Source organism: Triturus cristatus, chromosome 10 (assembly GCF_964204655.1).
Source record: "Triturus cristatus chromosome 10, aTriCri1.1, whole genome shotgun sequence".
Lineage (NCBI taxonomy): Eukaryota > Metazoa > Chordata > Amphibia > Caudata > Salamandridae > Triturus > Triturus cristatus.
The window spans coordinates 142,525,963-142,544,530 of record NC_140593.1 but is presented as its reverse complement, the minus strand read 5'-3'; the positions used below and the strand labels follow the sequence as shown (position 1 = coordinate 142,544,530).

Here is an 18,568-nt window from a genome sequence, read left to right as displayed (position 1 = left end):
TTGGTGGAGGCCAGCGAGTCCCCAGCATGCTCACTGCAGCCAGTGAGCGTGCTGTGGTGTCACGTGAGTGGTACAGATAGGGTCTTGTTACAATTTAAATTTTTACCATAAATTTTCAACCTGGATTTAGAGAACTTACTCAGCATCTCACCCTACTTCAGACAGTATTGCATTATTACATTTGGGGAAAAATGTATATTTTTAATTGCGGAGCTCAACGGAAAAGTGCATACATTCAGTAGAAAACTATTATTAATTTGCATAGACCATGGTCCTTGCTTTGACAAATGATATGTATGTTGTACTTGTTTTCCAGGATTGGTAAAGGTTTCCAAGGAGTCATGAAAAGATGGGGATTCAAAGGGCAGCCTGCTACTCATGGGCAGACAAAAACACACAGGAGGCCGGGAGCTATATCGGCTGGAGGAGTAAGTGTTGTAACACATTTGAAATAGTTTTTACAATGGATGACCTGTATTGTGAGGTGAGCTCGTTATTGGGTGTACACGCTGTGACTGAAGTACCTGTGAGTTCTTGTTTGTATATTTCTGATCGATACTTCTATCTGCAGATTCCTCACCAGTTGAATCTCCTCAAACCGCCAGACTAGATCCAGATTGTTGAAATAGCTCTCCTGCATCACTAGGAAGCCCCCTCCCCTCTGTTCTACTCTGGTGTATTCCTGGATGTGACAGATAGGGTGCCATCGAAGGCCTCTGACATCAGTTCTGTTTCTTCCACGCCCTTCAGTGCAGAATCATAGTAGCTCTCCATTCCAAAATTGTTCTATATATTACTCTGTTTTGCAGACCTTCAGATAATGACACTGTAGAGAATACCATGTTGACATGTGCTGTTCCTGTCATCACCGGGATTCTTCATCAGGTTCACACAATATCTGTCCATGGAGTTTCGACTCTGTGCCTGCCTCCAGCCTGTTTCTGACCTCACCTGCCTCATTTCATTGTCTGTAGAAGAGTGACTGAGACCTTCTGACTTGTCTGGAGATTAAATGTAAAACGTAAATCCGTATTTGTAAAGCGCAAACTACTCACCCTTATGGTTTTCAAGGCGCTGGGGGCTGTCGTGGAAATTAAGTAAGCCCAGAGTCACATGGTGCTGAGCTGCCGCCAGAGATCTCAATTTTTGGATGGATGCAGTGATGGGGCCTTTTTTTCTAAGAATCCTCCTCGCTCCAAGTTTAGGACTCCATGGCGGAGAACTCATATTAATGAGGATTGTCATCCTGATCAAGAGACAGGTTTTGTGTCACCAGGTGTGTCCTCTGACCTCCTCTTCGATGTCATCTTCATAGCAGTAGCCTACTCTGTTGTATATCTATGCCTGGCTCAGTTCTGACTCCGTGTGTGGCTCTGCCAGCTGCACTCCCAGCATTTCCAGCTCTTGGTATTGACCCCGCTGAGTTGTGAAATTTCACCCATGCTGTATGAACTGTGCTCTGTCCTGCTGCATCTTGGGTCTCCAAAGTGTCTATGAACTTGCATCTGCAGGCGGCCATTCCCCTAGCATCTGCTGACTCTGCCCATGAACCCTAAGATTCATGAGCTGCATATGTTTTGCTGCCAGATGCCATCCGCGTCGAGTCAGGTGAAGTCTGTCTCCATTCTCAAGCCATATATGGGGCGCTCGCCTATTGAGACTTCCGCGGTTCCTGCTGAAAATTCAGTTGAGAATTTTATTGCCCCAATAATGGAGGCTGATGTAGACTTGCTCTTTTCTTACTTCTAGTGCGTTTACCCAATCACTTTATGATAGTCCCTTCAGATAAGGCAATCTTTCAAGAAACTTTTAAACAATGTGGCTGAGGTTCTTGAAATGCTTCTATCAGTTACTATGAATAAAATTAAAATTTGGACTGAAATTTTACAGACTTGTCACTGTTAAGACAAAACCTGTATTGCCTTTTTATTGAGATGCCGTTAGATAAGTCTGGAATAGACCAGGTTCTGCTCAAGGCATTCACTGTGAGGTGGCTCATCGACCAGTCCCAGACAACCCAACATTTTTGTCCTCCTGTCTGGCTGGCTATAGAGGCTCTGAGGCTTCAGGCTAACTAGTTTACATGTGTCAGCACAGGCTCTGTCCCTACTTTCCTACGTTGATTAGGAGTTTTTTGTAGACTGAATTAAGGGGGGGGGAAAGCGTTTCCCTCAGGGAGTTTGGCTTTTTGTTCCTGTACCATGATGTGCCTGCTGGTGCTTTACTAGCACTCTCTCTGTGAGATTAAACGACTGTTGGTTTCCCTTTTACCAGCTCATGTGAAATTCCACTTCATTGAAGTGGTTGATGTTTCTGGAATTGCTGGCCATCCTCTTAGGTCAGGGCTTGATCCTGTCAACTCCTTGGCCAGACCTATGTGAACCACAGTGGTCCTTCATAGACATGTCTAGTTGAGCAACTTGGGCCTTAATGGAAATGTTCAGGCAAACATACTGCAGCCTTTGATTGTCCTCAACATGTTAACGAGCAGACTTCCTTAGTCATAGATTACGCTGATGGGATTGTGCTGATGTCCAATCTGTGGCTTTACCTTATGTTGCAAGCATACACTGTGGACTATCTGGGATGTCATGAGTGATGTAATGTGTGACGTCATCAGCAGTGCATTGCGGGGGCGCGAGTTATAGTTAGCTGAACTAACTATAACAGGGGAATTTCTAGGGTTTTGTATGAGGGAAATGTCCAGCAAACTATAACGCCCCTGAAACCTATGGTTTTTTCAGTGAATTTCAAAGGTTTTTTAAATGCTAATTCCTAACTATATCAGGCCTGAAACCTATGGTTTTTTCAGTGAATTTCAAAGGTTTTCTAAATGACAATTTTGAATGTATTAATTGTTATACAGATTTTTTTATACTGATTTACTACATTTTTTAAACTATTTATTTTTAGATATATTTTTTTTAATGACATTATAATTACATTACACATTACAATACAAAATAAACTTTCTCAGAATGAATTACTTTAGTTTAAATACTTGGCAAATAGGCAACAGACTTTTAAGTACAGTAGTTACAGTTGTTGCAATGGGCAACACAATTTCAAACACAAAGCAACATTGAGCTCAATGTGAATTTCTAGTTAAATGCAATTAGTTACTTTATGGATTACTTTTCTAACCACAAGACTGGATCCTAGATTCAGTCCTTGGACATCTCCTGTAAACAGTTGAGTAAAAGCGCTTTGGTTACAGTAGTGATTTTTAAGGAATATTATTGTATTTTAAAAGTTGACACTTAGAAACTTTTTCCCATAGAATCACCAATGTTATCCTATAGCAGAAAATTCACTTAGCAGGTAAGTAGTGTTATCGTTACTTTTTCTTACTCAGTGGTGGATCCTGGATCCAGCACTGGACAACCTCCTGTAAACAGTTGAAAGAATGTGTTTAAATCATACAGACTATTTTTTAGGAATATTTTTAGTTTGTGAAAATAGACACTTAGAAACTTTTCTGGTGAAAACCACACAATGGATTCCTATGGAAGGAAATACAAGTTACTGGTAAGTACGCTTAGAATGACTTTTCAGGGTCAGTGCTGAGCTAAATGATGCAGCCCTGGGTTCTCTCCTGATAACAGGTGAGTAAATCGGAATTCGTAGTTCGGCTGATTTTAGAGGAATATTTGTACGTTTCAAAAATGGACACTTTGAAAATTTTCTGGTGAAAACCACACAATGGATTCCTATGGAAGGAAATACAAGTTACTGGTAAGTACGCTTAGAATTACTTTTCAGGGTCAGTGCTGGGCTAAAAGATGCAGAAAGAGATCCTGATTACAGGTGAGTAAATCGGAATTCGTAGTTAGGCTGATTTTAGAGGAATATTTGTACAATGGTGAAGGAAGGGGGAGGAGCCTGAGGTGACGTGTGCAAGCACCCCCTGTGGCGCGTTTTAAGTTGGGGAATTAATTCCTCTTCAATCCTGAGGTCCCCTGGGGGCCAACTAGCCCACCAGGTACCTCCAGTATGCGCCAGGGAGCTGCATTGCAGAGAGGTATTCAGAGGCCACACCCCTTTTTACAACACTCTGCAACACAGCTCCGTGGCGCTTACTGGAGGTACCTGGTGAGCTAGTTGGTCCCCAGGGACCCTCAGGATTGAAGAGGAATTAATTCCCCAACTTAAAAAGCGGCACAGTGCGTGTTTGCACAGATCTCACCTCAGGCCCCGCCCCCTACCTTCACCACTGTGCAAACGCGCCCCGTGGGGTGTTTTAAGTTGGGGGATTAAGTCCCCTTGAATCCTGAGTTCCCCTGGCAGCCAACTAGCCCACCAGGTACCTCCAGTATGCGCCAGGGACCTGCCTTGCAGAGAGTTGTAAAAAGGGGCGTGGCCTCATTACACCTCTCTGCAACGCAGCCCCCTGGCACATACTGGAGGTTCCTGGTGGGCTAGTTGGCCCCCAGGGACCCCCAGTATAGAAGGGGAATTCGTTCCCCCTCTGCAAACGCGCCAGGGGGTGCGTTTGCAGAGTGGTGTAAGGAGGGGGCGTGGCCTCCGACCCGATCCTTTTCCCCCCCCCTCTGGTTTTTAGAAGGGGGGCTGTGTAGCCCCCCTCTTTTTTCTGTTTTTTTTTTTTTTGGCCCTGGGGACCCCATCCCCCAGGGCCTGCCCCCAATTTTGATTTTTTTTTTTTTATTTAAACGGGAAGGGGGCCTCGATTTAAAAAAAAAAAAAAAAAAAAAGAGAGAAAAAAATGTGGGTCCTTGCGGGACCCCCTGAGCAGGCCTAGGGGGTCAGGGTGTTTCTACCCTGCCCCCTTGTTGCGTTTGGCGTCTTTGTTTTTGTGCTTTCTTGTGCCTCGGTTCTACCGAGGTACAAGATGGCTGCCAACACTTCCTGATTCAGAGTGTTGGCAGCCAATTAGCATTCAGCTCGTGCTCGGGAGGGTTCGGGGAGGGTGCGTGGAGGATCCACGGATCCTCCGCGGCCATAGATATCACTAACTCTTTTACCTTAATTTTCTCAGGAACTACTGAACAGATTCACACCATTTATGCAAAAGGCACAAGTCTGAACTGAGGACTACCTCTCTGCCAAATTTGGTGTCATTCCGTTCAGCGGTTCGGGCTGTAGCTGCGACAACAGATCCTATGGGAAATTGCATGGGGAAAACGCGTTTTGGGACCCCCCTTTTTTCTCGGCCCCCGCTTGACGAATCACCGCGAAACTTTCAGGGTAGGAACGGAGCTGGCCAAAAGTTTGGAAAATTTTGCGAAGATTCGTCAATCGGCGCCAAAGATATTCCCAATAGAATGTCGCGGATTTCCTATGGAAAAAAGGTCCGATCTATAACTATCCACTGGCGACCGCCAGTAGATGATAGATAGATAGATAGATAGATAGATAGATAGATATTACAAAGGTGGTGCCTCACAAGTCAATGCAAAAACAACAATTGATGGACAGAATGCAGAACAATGTCATACATTCACCCCAGTACAGAGATCTGGGCCTAAATCCATCGTTTTTTTGCTCACCATGCCATTCCAGTTTGAACCCAGCCATATGCAAATCAATCTTGACCCTGTGCCTCATGGGAACAGTCCAGCCCGAACTGCCAAGCCAGGTCCTCCCTGGACTGGAAACAAGCATCCTAGGACCGGTTTCGGGGTTTCACCCCTCTTCAGCCAGGATAGCTTGATTCCAGTGGCATGGAGAGCACGGGACTCACGTCTGAGCATACCCGTCTCAATCGGGGTGACAAATGCAAAAACAACAATTGATGGACAGAATGCAGAACAATGTCATACATTCACCCCAGTACAGAGATCTGGGCCTAAATCCATCGTTTTTTTGCTCACCATGCCATTCCAGTTTGAACCCAGCCATATGCAAAGCAGTCTTGACCCTGTGCCTCATGGGAACAGTCCAGCCCGAACTGCCAAGCCTGGTCCTCCCTGGACTGCAAACAAGCATCCTAGGACCGGTTTCGGGGTTTCACCCCTCTTCAGCCAGAATAGCTTGATTCCAGTGGCATGGAGAGCACGGGACTCACGTCTGAGCATACCCGTCCCTCTCGGGGTGACAAATGCAAAAACAACAATTGATGGACAGAATGCAGAACAATGTCATACATTAACCCCAGTACAGAGATCTGGGCCTAAATCCATCGTTTTTTTGCTCACCATACCATTCCAGTTTGAACCCAGCCATATGCAAATCAGTCTTGACCCTGTGCCTCATGGGAACAGTCCAGCCCGAACTGCCAAGTCAATCAAGGCACAAGGAGATTGCACTCGGCGTTAAGTTTTCAAATTGATTCATTCACGGGTCTTCGTCACGGCCTCATAAGAATATTGTGCCCCATCAGCCACAGAAATAACCTTCACAGTGGTAAACATAGAAAAAATACTTGTACAGTGCAAAGTAATGAGGGCTGCGCAAAAGCAAGGTAATATAATGATAAAATGAATAATACATCAGTTTATACATGGTATGTACCCAATGAACTGAAATGTCATAAGTTAAACAAAAGACATGTGGAAATGAGGGATATCCTAATAAATACTGATGGCTGAACTCGTACAACATGACATCCAGCTAAACCATTGGTATATGGTACAGATCCCTCTATTAGCAACATAGATTAACTGAACTAATACAGATAATGGCCAAGTGGCCTATATCAGTCAAATACTATATAACCTGATCAGCCAATTGAATTGGCTCATGTCGCATCACAAGTTGTAAAAACTGAAGTGCTTACCTGCTCTAAACCAGAGCCTAACCGTGACAGTGTGCCTCCGCTGATCAAGTAAATAAAAAGAAATATATAAAAAACACACATATAACAACACAGCACAAAATATACTTCAATGGATTATCTCCTACAGGTATGTGAAGGGTGAGGTTGGGAGTATCGATCATTGGAAGGAGTATAGTAGTGGGCAGTAAGAGCGGTTCCCGATGGAGATACGACCCCACCACCCTCCACACACTCAACACCGGCCAACCATCTGCCTGCTACCAAGCCACTCAGAAGCACACCCACGGATCCTTCTCCTGCCAAATCTGCAAATTCACCTGCGTCTGAACCTGCACCCCACCACCCGGACCAGGCAACAACAACAAACACCTCAGGTGCATCCTGCTCAACACCCGCTCCGTCCACAAGCACGCCGTCGAACTCTGGGACCTCCTCGACACAACAGCACCAGACGTCACCTTCCTCACAGAAACTTTGATGAACGCCTCCTCAGCCCCCGACATCGCCATAGCCATCCCGGACGGCTACAAGATCACCCGAAAGGACCGCGTCAACCAAACCGGAGGAGGAATCGCCATCATCTACAGGAACACCATCGGCGTCGCGACCAACTCCGAAGATGCCCTCACCACCGCCAAACACCTACACTTCCAGATCCACACCGACCCCAAGACCACCCACAGAGGAACCCTCATCTACAGACCCCCGGGCCCACGCACACAATTCAGTGAAGCCATCGCCGACTTCATCAGCCCACATGCCCTGGCCTCATCAGACTACATCCTCCTAGGGGACCTGAACTTTCACCTGGAGAACAACAATGACAACAACACCACCACCCTGCTCGACAACCTCGGACTCAAGCAACTGGTGAACACCCCCACCCACTACGCCGGCCACACGCTCGACCCCATCTTCTCTGCCAGCAGCCACGTTGCCTTCAGCCACTCCACCGGACTACACTGGACCGATCACAGCTGCATCCACTTCACCTTTAAGAAGACCACATCCCTGCAACAGATCCCCCGTAGATGCTGGAGCAAAGTCACCGCAGACCAGCTAACCACATCACTGAGCCAGAACCCACCAATCAACACTACTGACACCAACGACGCAGCCCGCAACCTCACACAGTGGATCGTCCACTGCGCCAACGCCCTTGCACCACTGAAGAACCCTCCAGGCAAGCCCGGCAACAGGAAAACATGGCTCACCTACGACCTCAAAGAATCGAAGAAATCCTGCCGAACCCTCGAGAAAACCTGGCACCGCGAACAGACGACAGAAAACATGACAGCCTTCAAGAAGGTCACCCGCAAACACCACCAGCTGATCCGCACCACCAAAAAGACATCGTTCAAAAAACGGCTGGACAACAACACACACAACAGCAAGGAACTCTTCAGCATCGTAAAAGAGCTCTCCAATTCCAGCGCCAGCAGCAATGACATCACACCGTCGCAAGACCTCTGCAACTCCCTCGCCGCGTTCTTTCACTGCAAGATCGCTGATATCCACGATAGCTTCGGCGCCCAGACTCCACCCCCAGCCACCGAACCAATGCCCCCTACAACTACCCTCAGCGCTTGGACTCCCATCAGCACCGAAGACACCGCCCACGCTATGAACACCATCCACTACCGGCTCTCCTTCCGACCCATGCCTCTCCACATCTTCAACAAAGCCGACACCATCATCGCTCCCCACCTACCGAACGTCATAAACAACTCCCTCGCATCCGCCACCTTCCCAGAGCGCTGGAAGCACGCAGAGATCAACGCCCTACTGAAGAAACCCACAGCGGACCCTAAAGACCTCAAAAACTTCCGCCCCATCTCTCTTCTTCCCTTCCCTGCAAAAGTTATCGAGAAGATCGTCAAACAGCTGACCGCATTCCTCGAGTCCAATGGATCCCTCGACCCATCCCAGTCCGGATTTCGAGCCAACCACAGCACCGAGACCGCCCTCATCGCAGCCACCGACGAGATCAGGACCCTGCTTGACAACAGGGAAACAACCGCCCTCATCCTCCTAGACCTCTCAGCTGCCTTTGACACAGTCTGCCATCGTACCCTAATAACCCGCCTCCACAACGCCGGGATCCAAGGTAAAGCCCTGGACTGGATCACCACGTTCCCCTCCGACAGAACCCAGAGAGTCCGCCTCCCTCCCTTCTGCGGTCACCGAGATCACCTGCGGCGTACCCCAAGGCTCATCGCTCAGCCCAACCCTCTTCAATATCTACATGAGCCCCCTCGCCACCATCGCACGCAAACACAACCTCAACATCATCTCATACGCCGATGACACCCAGCTGATACTCTCCCTCACCAAAGACCCAGCCACCGCCAAACTCAACCTCCAGGAAGGAATGAAAAACGTCGCGGAATGGATGAAACTCAGCCGTCTGAAACTGAACTCAGACAAGACGGAGGTCCTCATCCTCGGACCATCCCCATCCACCTGGGACGACTCCTGGTGGCCCACAGCGATGGGCACCGCACCGACACCCACTGACCACGCACGCAACCTGGGATTCATCCTGGACTCCTCTCTCACGATGACCCCGCAAGTCAACGCCATCTCATCCTCATGCTTCAACACCCTGCGCATGCTCCGTAAGATCTTCTGGTGGATCCCTACCGGAACTAGAAAGACGGTCACCCAGGCCCTCGTCACAAGCCGACTAGACTACGGGAACGCCCTATACGCAGGAACCGCAGTCTAACTTCAGAAAAGACTCCAACGCATACAGAACGCATCCGCACGACTCATCCTCGACATCCCCCGCCACAGCCACATATCAGCCCAGCTGAGAGACCTGCACTGGCTCCCCGTCAACAAAAGGATCACGTTCAGGCTCCTCACCCACGCACACAAAGCACTCCACGACATAGGTCCCGAATACCTCAACAACCACCTCACGTTCTACACTCCAACACGCAAACTCCGCTCCGCCAGCCTCATCCTCGCCACCGTCCCACGGATCCGCAGAACCACCGCCGGAGGAAGATCATTCTCCTACCTGGCGGCCGAGACGTAGAACTCCCTCCCCGCCCCCCTACAACTGACCCAGGACCACCTCACATTCGGGAAACACCTCAAGACCTGGCTCTTCGAGCAGTAAAGGCACCCCCCCCCCCTCCCCCAGCGCCTTGAGACCCCTACGGGTGAGTAGCGTGCTCTACAAATGTATTGATTGATTGATTGATTGAGATGATGTTGCTATTTTACCCTGATTGGTACATGAGGGCAATTTCCTTTCTAATGTTTTTGGAGGCGATCCTTCTTCTGTCTTTTTGTTGTTGTCACCCACCCTTAGATACGTTTGTTATAATGGCTCATCAGAAACTAGTGTACTGGAAGGTGCCTTTTACCCTGGGCAGTTATCAGCCCTGCCAAATAAAAGCCTTCAGTATTGGAAAGATCTGCTGTGGGGAGAACATTTTCAGTGACTCTGACCTCTGGTGATGGTAGCGGCAAAAAAGACTCTGATTTGTTGGGTTCCTTACTAGAACCAAAACATATAATTGATCAGTGACGGTTGAAGAAAATGGGCTTGCATATAAGCATCCTAAGGATCAAGGGCCATGTGGTTGATATTGATGGCATTCTTTTCCCTTGGTAAGCACTATCAGTTCATTGCTGGAGTGTAGTCTGAGTTTGTACTAACAGAAGAAAAAGTCTGGGCTCCAAGACTTTGTATGATTATGCCCAATTCTTCACCTTTGAGCCATAGACACAGAAATTCAAATTTCAGTACCTCCTGTAGCAGTAGAGGACAGTGTAAGAATAGATGCTCTCAGCAGGCTGTCCACCAACCATAGGTGATAACTCTTTATGGAAGTCATTGCACATATCCTTTCACACTGGGAATCCTCATGAGTGGACGTACTAGACCTAAAAAAAACTGAAATCTGGAATTTCCACAAGGGATGTTTTTTCTCCAGCCTGTGCTAACATTCCCTTCTAAAATCTTTCTGCTCTTCGTCGGACTACCCATAATGATAATTGGTCAATCTTTTTGCCCCACACTGCGTGAGATAAACTTTGTTTCCAAATCTGTTGGATTTGAACGGGATTCTTACATGGACACTGCCAATATAGGGTGACTTCCTATCACAGCAACAAGGGTGGGTCCGCCACTCAGACTTGGAGATTCTCAGCCTTCGTGCTTGGTGTTTCAAAGTTTAAATCTTAGAAGCATATTCCCTGACAAAATTGGAAATGTTAAGAGCAAGGTGACCCTCTATAAAATCTATATAGTTTTGAAAGTGGTGCAGGTATTCAATAAGGGGACTCTAAAGGAACTGTTGATAGTAGATATTCAGTGTTGCAGTTTGCTTTGTTTGGGACCCTTCCTTCCAGTCCAGGTAAGGGGATTACATGGCTAAAATAACCCCTGCTCACCCCCTTCGTAGCTTGGCACAAGAATTCAGGCTTATCTCAAAGGCAATGTGTAAAGCATTTGTACAAAACATACACCGTAACACAGTGAGAACTCTACAAATGGACACCACACCACTCTGGTTCAAAGTAAAGAAAAGCAGTGTGTCCCTAATTATTGCTGTAAGCACTAGCGCATTACAACCGCAGGTGATGTGCCCCCACAGTTTTCTAGAACAGAACACAAAGTGCGGGCACTTCTTTTACAGGAGATGGCTGTACTGCTCCAGGTATTCCCCCCCAACTTTACAGCCATCACTCCTACTGCGGCCGGGGAGATTTGGAGTGGCTCCGCTCAGGGATCCAAAACACAAGTGAGAACAACTCCCCAACATAGATTACACTCTATAAACTCTCCACAGTAGGGAGCTAAGAGACACACAAGAGTATATGCAACCGTGCAGTAACTACAAGACGGTGGGGCGGGGAATATGTTGCCAGAAACAAAAGTGCCCTCGACTGGCTGGGACCATGCCGGTCCACTGGTCACAGTACTTGGAAGTTGGAGAGGGCAACACGGGCAGCTGCAGGTGGGGACTCCGGCACAGTGATCCATTCACAGACAGGCACTGGCTTCCATTTGGGCAGTGCTGCAGTGACCTCCTGTGATGCTCGCCACAGGCACTGACAATCCCTGGCATTCATCCTTATTGCTGGTAGAAACGGGAGCGCTGGGGAAACCACAAGACAGCAGGGCAGCTCAGCACAGCATGTAGGGCTCACAGGAAACACCTCACTTAAGTTGTTGCAGTCACAACTGGATATACTCCTGGTCAGTCAGCAGGGGTAACAGATCCTTGCTGTCCCGTGGATCTCTGTGAAAACCACAGGCAAACACACAGAAGCCCTTGGAGAACCTTTGGCAAGCAGGATAGAAAGACAGTCCAGTCCTTTAACTGCCCACAGACCGAAGCAGCAACTGCAGGCCTACCCGACAAAGCAACACACAGCAAAGAGGCAGTACTCCTCCTTGATCCCAAAGCGTTCTAAAGATGTGGGGTTATAGGTCCAATACTTAAACCCCTTTTGGCCTTTGAAGTAGGCATACTTCAAAGGAAAGTCTTTGTTGTCCACAAGATCCTGCCTTGTCCTGCCTTTGCTCTACCCACACTACAGGGGGGTGTAAACAGCATTGTGAAAGGCCAGGCACAGCCCTATTCAGGTGTCCGTGACAACTCCTCCCACCACTCTAGCTCAGGAAGGCCCATCAGCCTGGTGATTGGCCATCAGGATATGCAGGGCGCACATCAGCACCCTTTGTGTGACTGTCTAGAGTGAATGCACAAACAACCCAGCAGGTAGTCTAAACCAGATGTTGATTCCACAGGCAGGCAGAGGCACAGGATGGTACAGCAAGAAAAGGCCTACTTTCTAAAAGTGGCATTTTCAAACACACAAGTTAAAAACCAACTTCACAAAAAAATTGTGTTCAGGGAGCCCAAACTCCAAATTTCCATCTCTTCTGAATTGAAAGTTACACTTTAAAGATGTTACATGGGCTCCAATGAAAATCTGAGAGAGATAGTCCTTGCAATAGCGAAAAAACGAAATTGACAGTATTCCACTATCAGGACTTCTAAAACACACCAGTACATGTCCTACCTTTAACATACACTGCACCCTGCCCAGGAGGCTACCCAGGGCAAACCTTAGGGGTGCCTTACGTGTAGTAAAAGGGGAGATGTGTGCCTGGAAAGTGGGTGCACTCGCAAGGTTGACATGGCAGTTTAACACTGCACTTACACATTGCAGTTGCAGGTCTGAAACATGTTTGCAAGGGTGCTCATGTTGGTGGCACAATCAGTGCTGCAGGCCCACTAGTAGCTTTTGATTTACAGACCCTTGGCAAACACTGCCCATTACTAGGGACCTACCAGTAAATAAAATATGCCAATCATGGATAACCAATCATAATCGCAATTTACCCAGGGAGCACTTGCACTTTAGCATTGATCAGCAGTGGTAAAGTGCCTAGAGCCCTAAAGCCAACAAAAACAGATTAAAGAAAATAGGGGGAAGAAGGCAAAATGTTTGGGCATAACCTGGCAAACAGGCCAGGTCCACCAATAGGACTATGAAGGTGCTGCTGAAGATCTAAATGTGTGCTGAGTGAGCTCCCCCTGAAGTGGAAAGACTTTGTGCTTGCTTGTGTGGTGAGATCCCTGTGTCTGCTGAGAATCCTTCTCAGCCAAGCATATTACACTGTGTGAGCAACTGATCAGGAGTCCACCCGCCAACACTTGTGGGATCTTTAAGCCAGTTAGATCTTAAGCACCAAAGCAGCACCCTACATCCCCCTGAAGGAGAGGCATTGGTGGATGGACAAGGGTAGGGTAGCCCCTGGGCACTACACTGAATGTTCGAAGCAAACAAGAATACCACTGAGTAATGATAAGCATTTTGCATTTCCTTCAACATTGAAATGCGGACTGTTTTTTTAATTTATTTACTTTTATAACTGTTTCATTGGGGTTTACAAAAACATGAAGATATGTCATTGCATGCGCCTATAAAGGAGGGGGTGTTCAACATAGCACTTTAACACATCATATGCCGTATAAAATACATTGACGAGTACACAACACAGTGCCTTAACTTCCAACAGTCAGCCGCAGTTGTTACCCCATGTAAGCCGATGAGCATAGTAGTGTGAAACTGTTGTGTATCAATGAAGTTACCCACCCAACTGAGGTATTGTCCCATAAACTGAGAAAGGGGGAGATGAGACAGGTGTGAGGGTCCGTGACTGGGTATGGCATCTACGTAGCGTTGAAGCACAACTCCAGCCCTAACGTTGCTGATGTTGTGTGGGCAGTCATAAGTCGGGCTCGGTTAGGGATATGGCAGGGCTGGTGAGCGGGTGGCACCTTAGCAGACGGAGTCCTGGGGGGCAGACTGAGTCCTGGGGTGCAGACTGAGGGGCAGAGTCACACCCGGATTGGGCATGAATGAGGTATGGTCAGGATTGTCTAGGGTCCCCATCATGATCATGGGAACGGACTAACATTCTGTGTGCGCTGTTGAAACTGGTCAAGGAGAGTATCGCATGCCGCGGAAAGTGGATGCTTTCGAAGGCTGCTGACCTCCTGATAGCGGAAAGCTTCCCCTTTATCTCTCCCTCATCTGCTCACTGCCCCATGCCAGACCGCCACTGGCGGCGCCAACGTCGCCCTTCAGTGCAAGGTCAGGGTTCTTTTTGCTAGCAAGAGGGCCATGCCAGCAAAGCGGGTCCACACCCTGTGGTGTTTTTTCTGTTTAAATATGTCCTAGGCGCAGGACTCCCATGAGTAAATGTAGCGAGTGGCAGCAGGGACACCGTAATTTAACTATTGAGAAGTAGCGATTAAGCTGCTCCTGAGTCAAATAAGCCCGGTGGAGGATGGAGAATTTAATGTTTTTGAATCAGGCATTCCGAGACACCCACTGGGGGAACTCCAGGGCTCGCTTCCATTCCATGCCCTTCCAATATCTTCCTCCCATTTGCCTCGCAAAATAGTCAGTGGAAACCCAAGTCTGTTCTCGGATCGCTTTGTAAATCCATATAATCAGGTGGCGTGGCTCCCCCATGTGAAATACTGTGTGTAGGACATTATGGATTTAGGGTTCCTCGTCGTGTATGGACCAGAGGATCCGGCATGTATTGCATATCTGTCTATATATGAGAAACTGGTCTGGTGGCAATAGCATAGTCCAAAATAAGTTGGTCAAAGGTGAGTAGGTGACCATCTGTAAATAGGTCGCTAACTGCGTGTAAAGACTGCTAGTGCCAGCATCTCGGGTCTGTAGCGGAGTAGGAGCCGGGAAAATATGGTATGCCCTGTATGGGAGCGCTGGGAAATAGGATGGATTTCACATGTAGGGAAATGAACACTTGTTATGCACATCCGAGCTATTGACTGCTGCAGAGACAATGTGGACAGGAACGTCTTCCTGGGGAGTAGAAAGCTTCTGATAGTGGCCTGTGCGAGGGGTCCGGTCCTCTCCACGTTGCCCAGGTTTCTCCCTGCCAACCAGCGCGACAACCAGTGCAGCTAGGTTGCTAAGCAGTATGCTTCAAAAAAAGTGCTGAGGCCTCCCCTACTGACCAGCAGCTGCAGCTTTTTCAATGCACTTCAGTGACTTATTTCACCCCTTTATGAGTTCTCTCAGGACTGCATCTAGTTCATGAAAAAAGGAACTGGGGGTAGGTAGGTGTATAGAAGAGCTGGGGTAGAATTACTATTTTCGACCGGGCTATTCTCCCTGTTATGGCCAAAGGAAGATGCTTCCAGAACCGTATTCACTGTTTCAGTGAGGACAGGGCTTTTCTCAGGATGCCGTCGAATAGATCAGTCAGTGAGTGGTAGAGATGCATTCCGAGGTATCAGACAGTGATGCCTCACCAGCTGTGCAGGATTCCCCCTGAGTTAAACCCCCAGTGGGGTGGCTCCGGAGCGCAGCGAGTACACACATGATTTAACCCAGTTGACACAGAGACTCGCTGCATGTGCAAACGCATTGAGTGTGACGTGTACTGAAGAGACATCTGAGCGACTGTCTCGAAGATATAGGAGTAAAGTAAACAATCCACGTATAAGGACACTGCGTGTGCCCCATCATCCAGGGGAATCTCCCAGTGTTGTCGCTTCATGCGGAGATGAATGACAAAGGGCTCCATTGCAATCGCATAAAGCATGGGAAACCGAGGGCAGCCTTGCCTGGTTCCTCTGCCCACCAAGAAGGGCGACGATATGAGCTGTCCCAGTTGGATCCAGGAAGTGGGTTTCGTGTATAGGAGTTTTGTGTATGTTCAAAAGCGTTTACCCACCCCAAGTGGGTCAACACCTGGAAAAGGTGGTCCCATGTAAGAGTATTGAATGATTTTTCTAGGTCCAATGTTAGGCAGTCTGCCTGAGGAAACTCTTTTGGGTCCTGGTCCTGCACATGGAAGCGGTGTCAGATGTTGTACGATATGCTACGACCTGGGACGAAGCCATTTTGAACCAGATGAATGATTCCAGTGAGGATCTGGATGTATCTGTCCGTCTGTATCTTCCCCTATTTCTTGTAATCTGTGCCTAGGATTGTAATCAGCAGTAGGAGGACAGGGTTGGTTGGATCCGTGGGACTCGCGGAGAGACAGAGGCAATTCCCTTGTGCTCAAGGCCTCACTAAACAGCTCTGCTAAGTGAGTCTTGTGGCAAAGGCGCTATAGTATTCTAACAGCAGTCCATCCAAGCCAGGGATTTTATTTCTGGCTAGGCCTCGGATGGCCTGTTTCATGTTGGTAAACAAAATCAGCGCATCTTGGCCCCACTCGGGCTGCTTCAGGAATTCGGGGGAGGGTGAGTCCTGTTAGGAAGTCACCCACCTCATCCACAGTGGGGGTGCCTCATAAATAGATGAGGAACATGTACAGAATGTTTTGTAGTGCATAGAGGGCATCGCCAGCGGGTGAGGTAATTTCTAGAATAGGACTTGAGCGAGCATTCCGCTGAATCAGCCAGGCGAGGAGGTGACCTGATTTGTTTCCCTCGCGATGTGTCTTGGCCGCAGAAGGGCTGAAGTTAAAACAATGCCCGTCGCTCTAAGAAGGCCCCATGCTATGTTTTTATCTATAAAGGAACAGGAGTCCCTAATGGAAAAACTTCAACCAATTAAATGTATATAGAAGTGCAATGAGGCCGAAACATGTTATCCAAATGGAACAGACATAAATAATTATTAGATGCAAATTAAACACAATGACGTGGGAAAGCAAACACAGGAAAGTCACATAAGACTTACAAACTCTGGCATATGAGTGTGACAAAATAGAACACAGTGGTTGTAGTCACAATCCATCAGTACCAATGCTCATGTCTACAGGAATAAATAATTATAATAATTGAGTCTAGGTACTATAGTCAACAACGTTTCGATCCTTAGTGAAATATTAGGATCATCATCAGGACATGCAAAGTTATGCCTGAGACAGAGATAGGGCTACGGCATGTCTAACCCAGTACCGACTAAAGTAAGAGGGAGGGGCGAAAAAACATGGGAAGAAAAGACAATCAGCTGCCATGGTATGAAGCAAAGAGGAATCAAACATCCATCGAAAACAGGAAGTCAGTGCATTAAATGATTGGGCCCAACCGTGCATGAGACCCATACATCAAAAAACAATAAGACAGAGGTAATTACCTCTGGGTTGGGGGGGGGAATTCTCATATCCACATATAAAATTAAAAGCATGGTGAAGAAGATGAATTACCTGGATGGAAATAACTAAGCAAGAATTGGAACCAATATGGCGGGGACAAAAAGGCTGCTGTGAGCTAAGAGGAAATTTAGTGGGCAAGAGGTATCCACTGAAATCGCTCTGTTTATGTAGGTTGGTAAAAAGAGTGTAGGCTAAAAGAGAATGCGGATGGCAACAAGGGACAGCATCCGCTCCATGTAGGGCAAGAGAAAACTATGGCAGAAAACAGACTGCGTAACAAAATAATTAAAGTGCTGAATGGAGAGGATTGGCGAGCCGGGGAAAAGGATGGGATCAGGTAGGGCTTACCGGTCATGGCGTGCTAGGCGATCAGAGTTATGCTGGCGCTAGAGGGTGGTGGTCAGAAACTACATTCTGTCTCCGCACTGGCAACAACAGGGCTAACAACTTTCAGGCGGGGCTGCAGGCAGACGTTGCGAGCCGTATTGCCATGGCAGACGACCCCAGCTGGAGGATTATAGCGGTTAACAGGACTGTCGGAGCGGAGCTCTAGCTGAGAGTGACCGCCAGTGTGGTCAGCCAAGCCACCTTGAAATGCGGACTATTATTGACACTAGTTACAGAAATAGTTTCCTCACAACAACATTAAGCTTATAATGTACTTGTTCAGAATACATCTCAGAAATATTATTCCACTATGTAAGAGGACAAAAAGCCAAGCAATATTTATCTCACTAGAAAGAGGAGCAGGGATAAAAGGGGGACGTGCATGCTGGTGGTTTTATATAGCTCTATAACTCAATAATGCATTGCACACAGAGAGCTGGCATAACAGATGTGCATTGATTGTCCATTGGTGGAGTTTTGTTCACACTGTTAAGTTTGGGACTTCGTCATTCCCGTGGAGTTTTGGTCTCTTCATGTAAACTTTGTAGTGTTCTTGATACTGAGCTGAGAGGTAAAGAAAAGATAAAGCATAGTCCGAGCTTCCAGCTTCTTGTGTGTTATGAGTCTTCAGTGTTCTGTTTGTTTCCAGCTAGACATGTAACCACAAAGGAATTGGTTTATGCCATTTATCCTAGTAACTTTGCTGAACTCCTCAGTAATTCTGACAGTTCAGGCCAACATTTACTACCAGTTAAGGAGTCGAGCCAGGAGTACTCCCCCCACTAACAGGAAGGTAAATGCATGTGATGTCAGAG

The 18,568-nt window shown here is 47.6% G+C and overlaps 1 protein-coding gene across 1 annotated transcript in view; it reads left to right on the top strand.

Annotated features, from left to right (window-relative positions):
* MRPL3 (mitochondrial ribosomal protein L3) overlaps window positions 1-18,568 on the top strand; it is a 291,539-nt gene that overhangs the window by 227,708 nt on the left and 45,263 nt on the right. Inside the window, exon 7 of the mRNA XM_085630663.1 lies at window positions 317-428. Coding sequence (XP_085486789.1) covers window positions 317-428 — 112 coding nt within the window. The remainder of the gene's footprint in view (window positions 1-316; window positions 429-18,568) is intronic.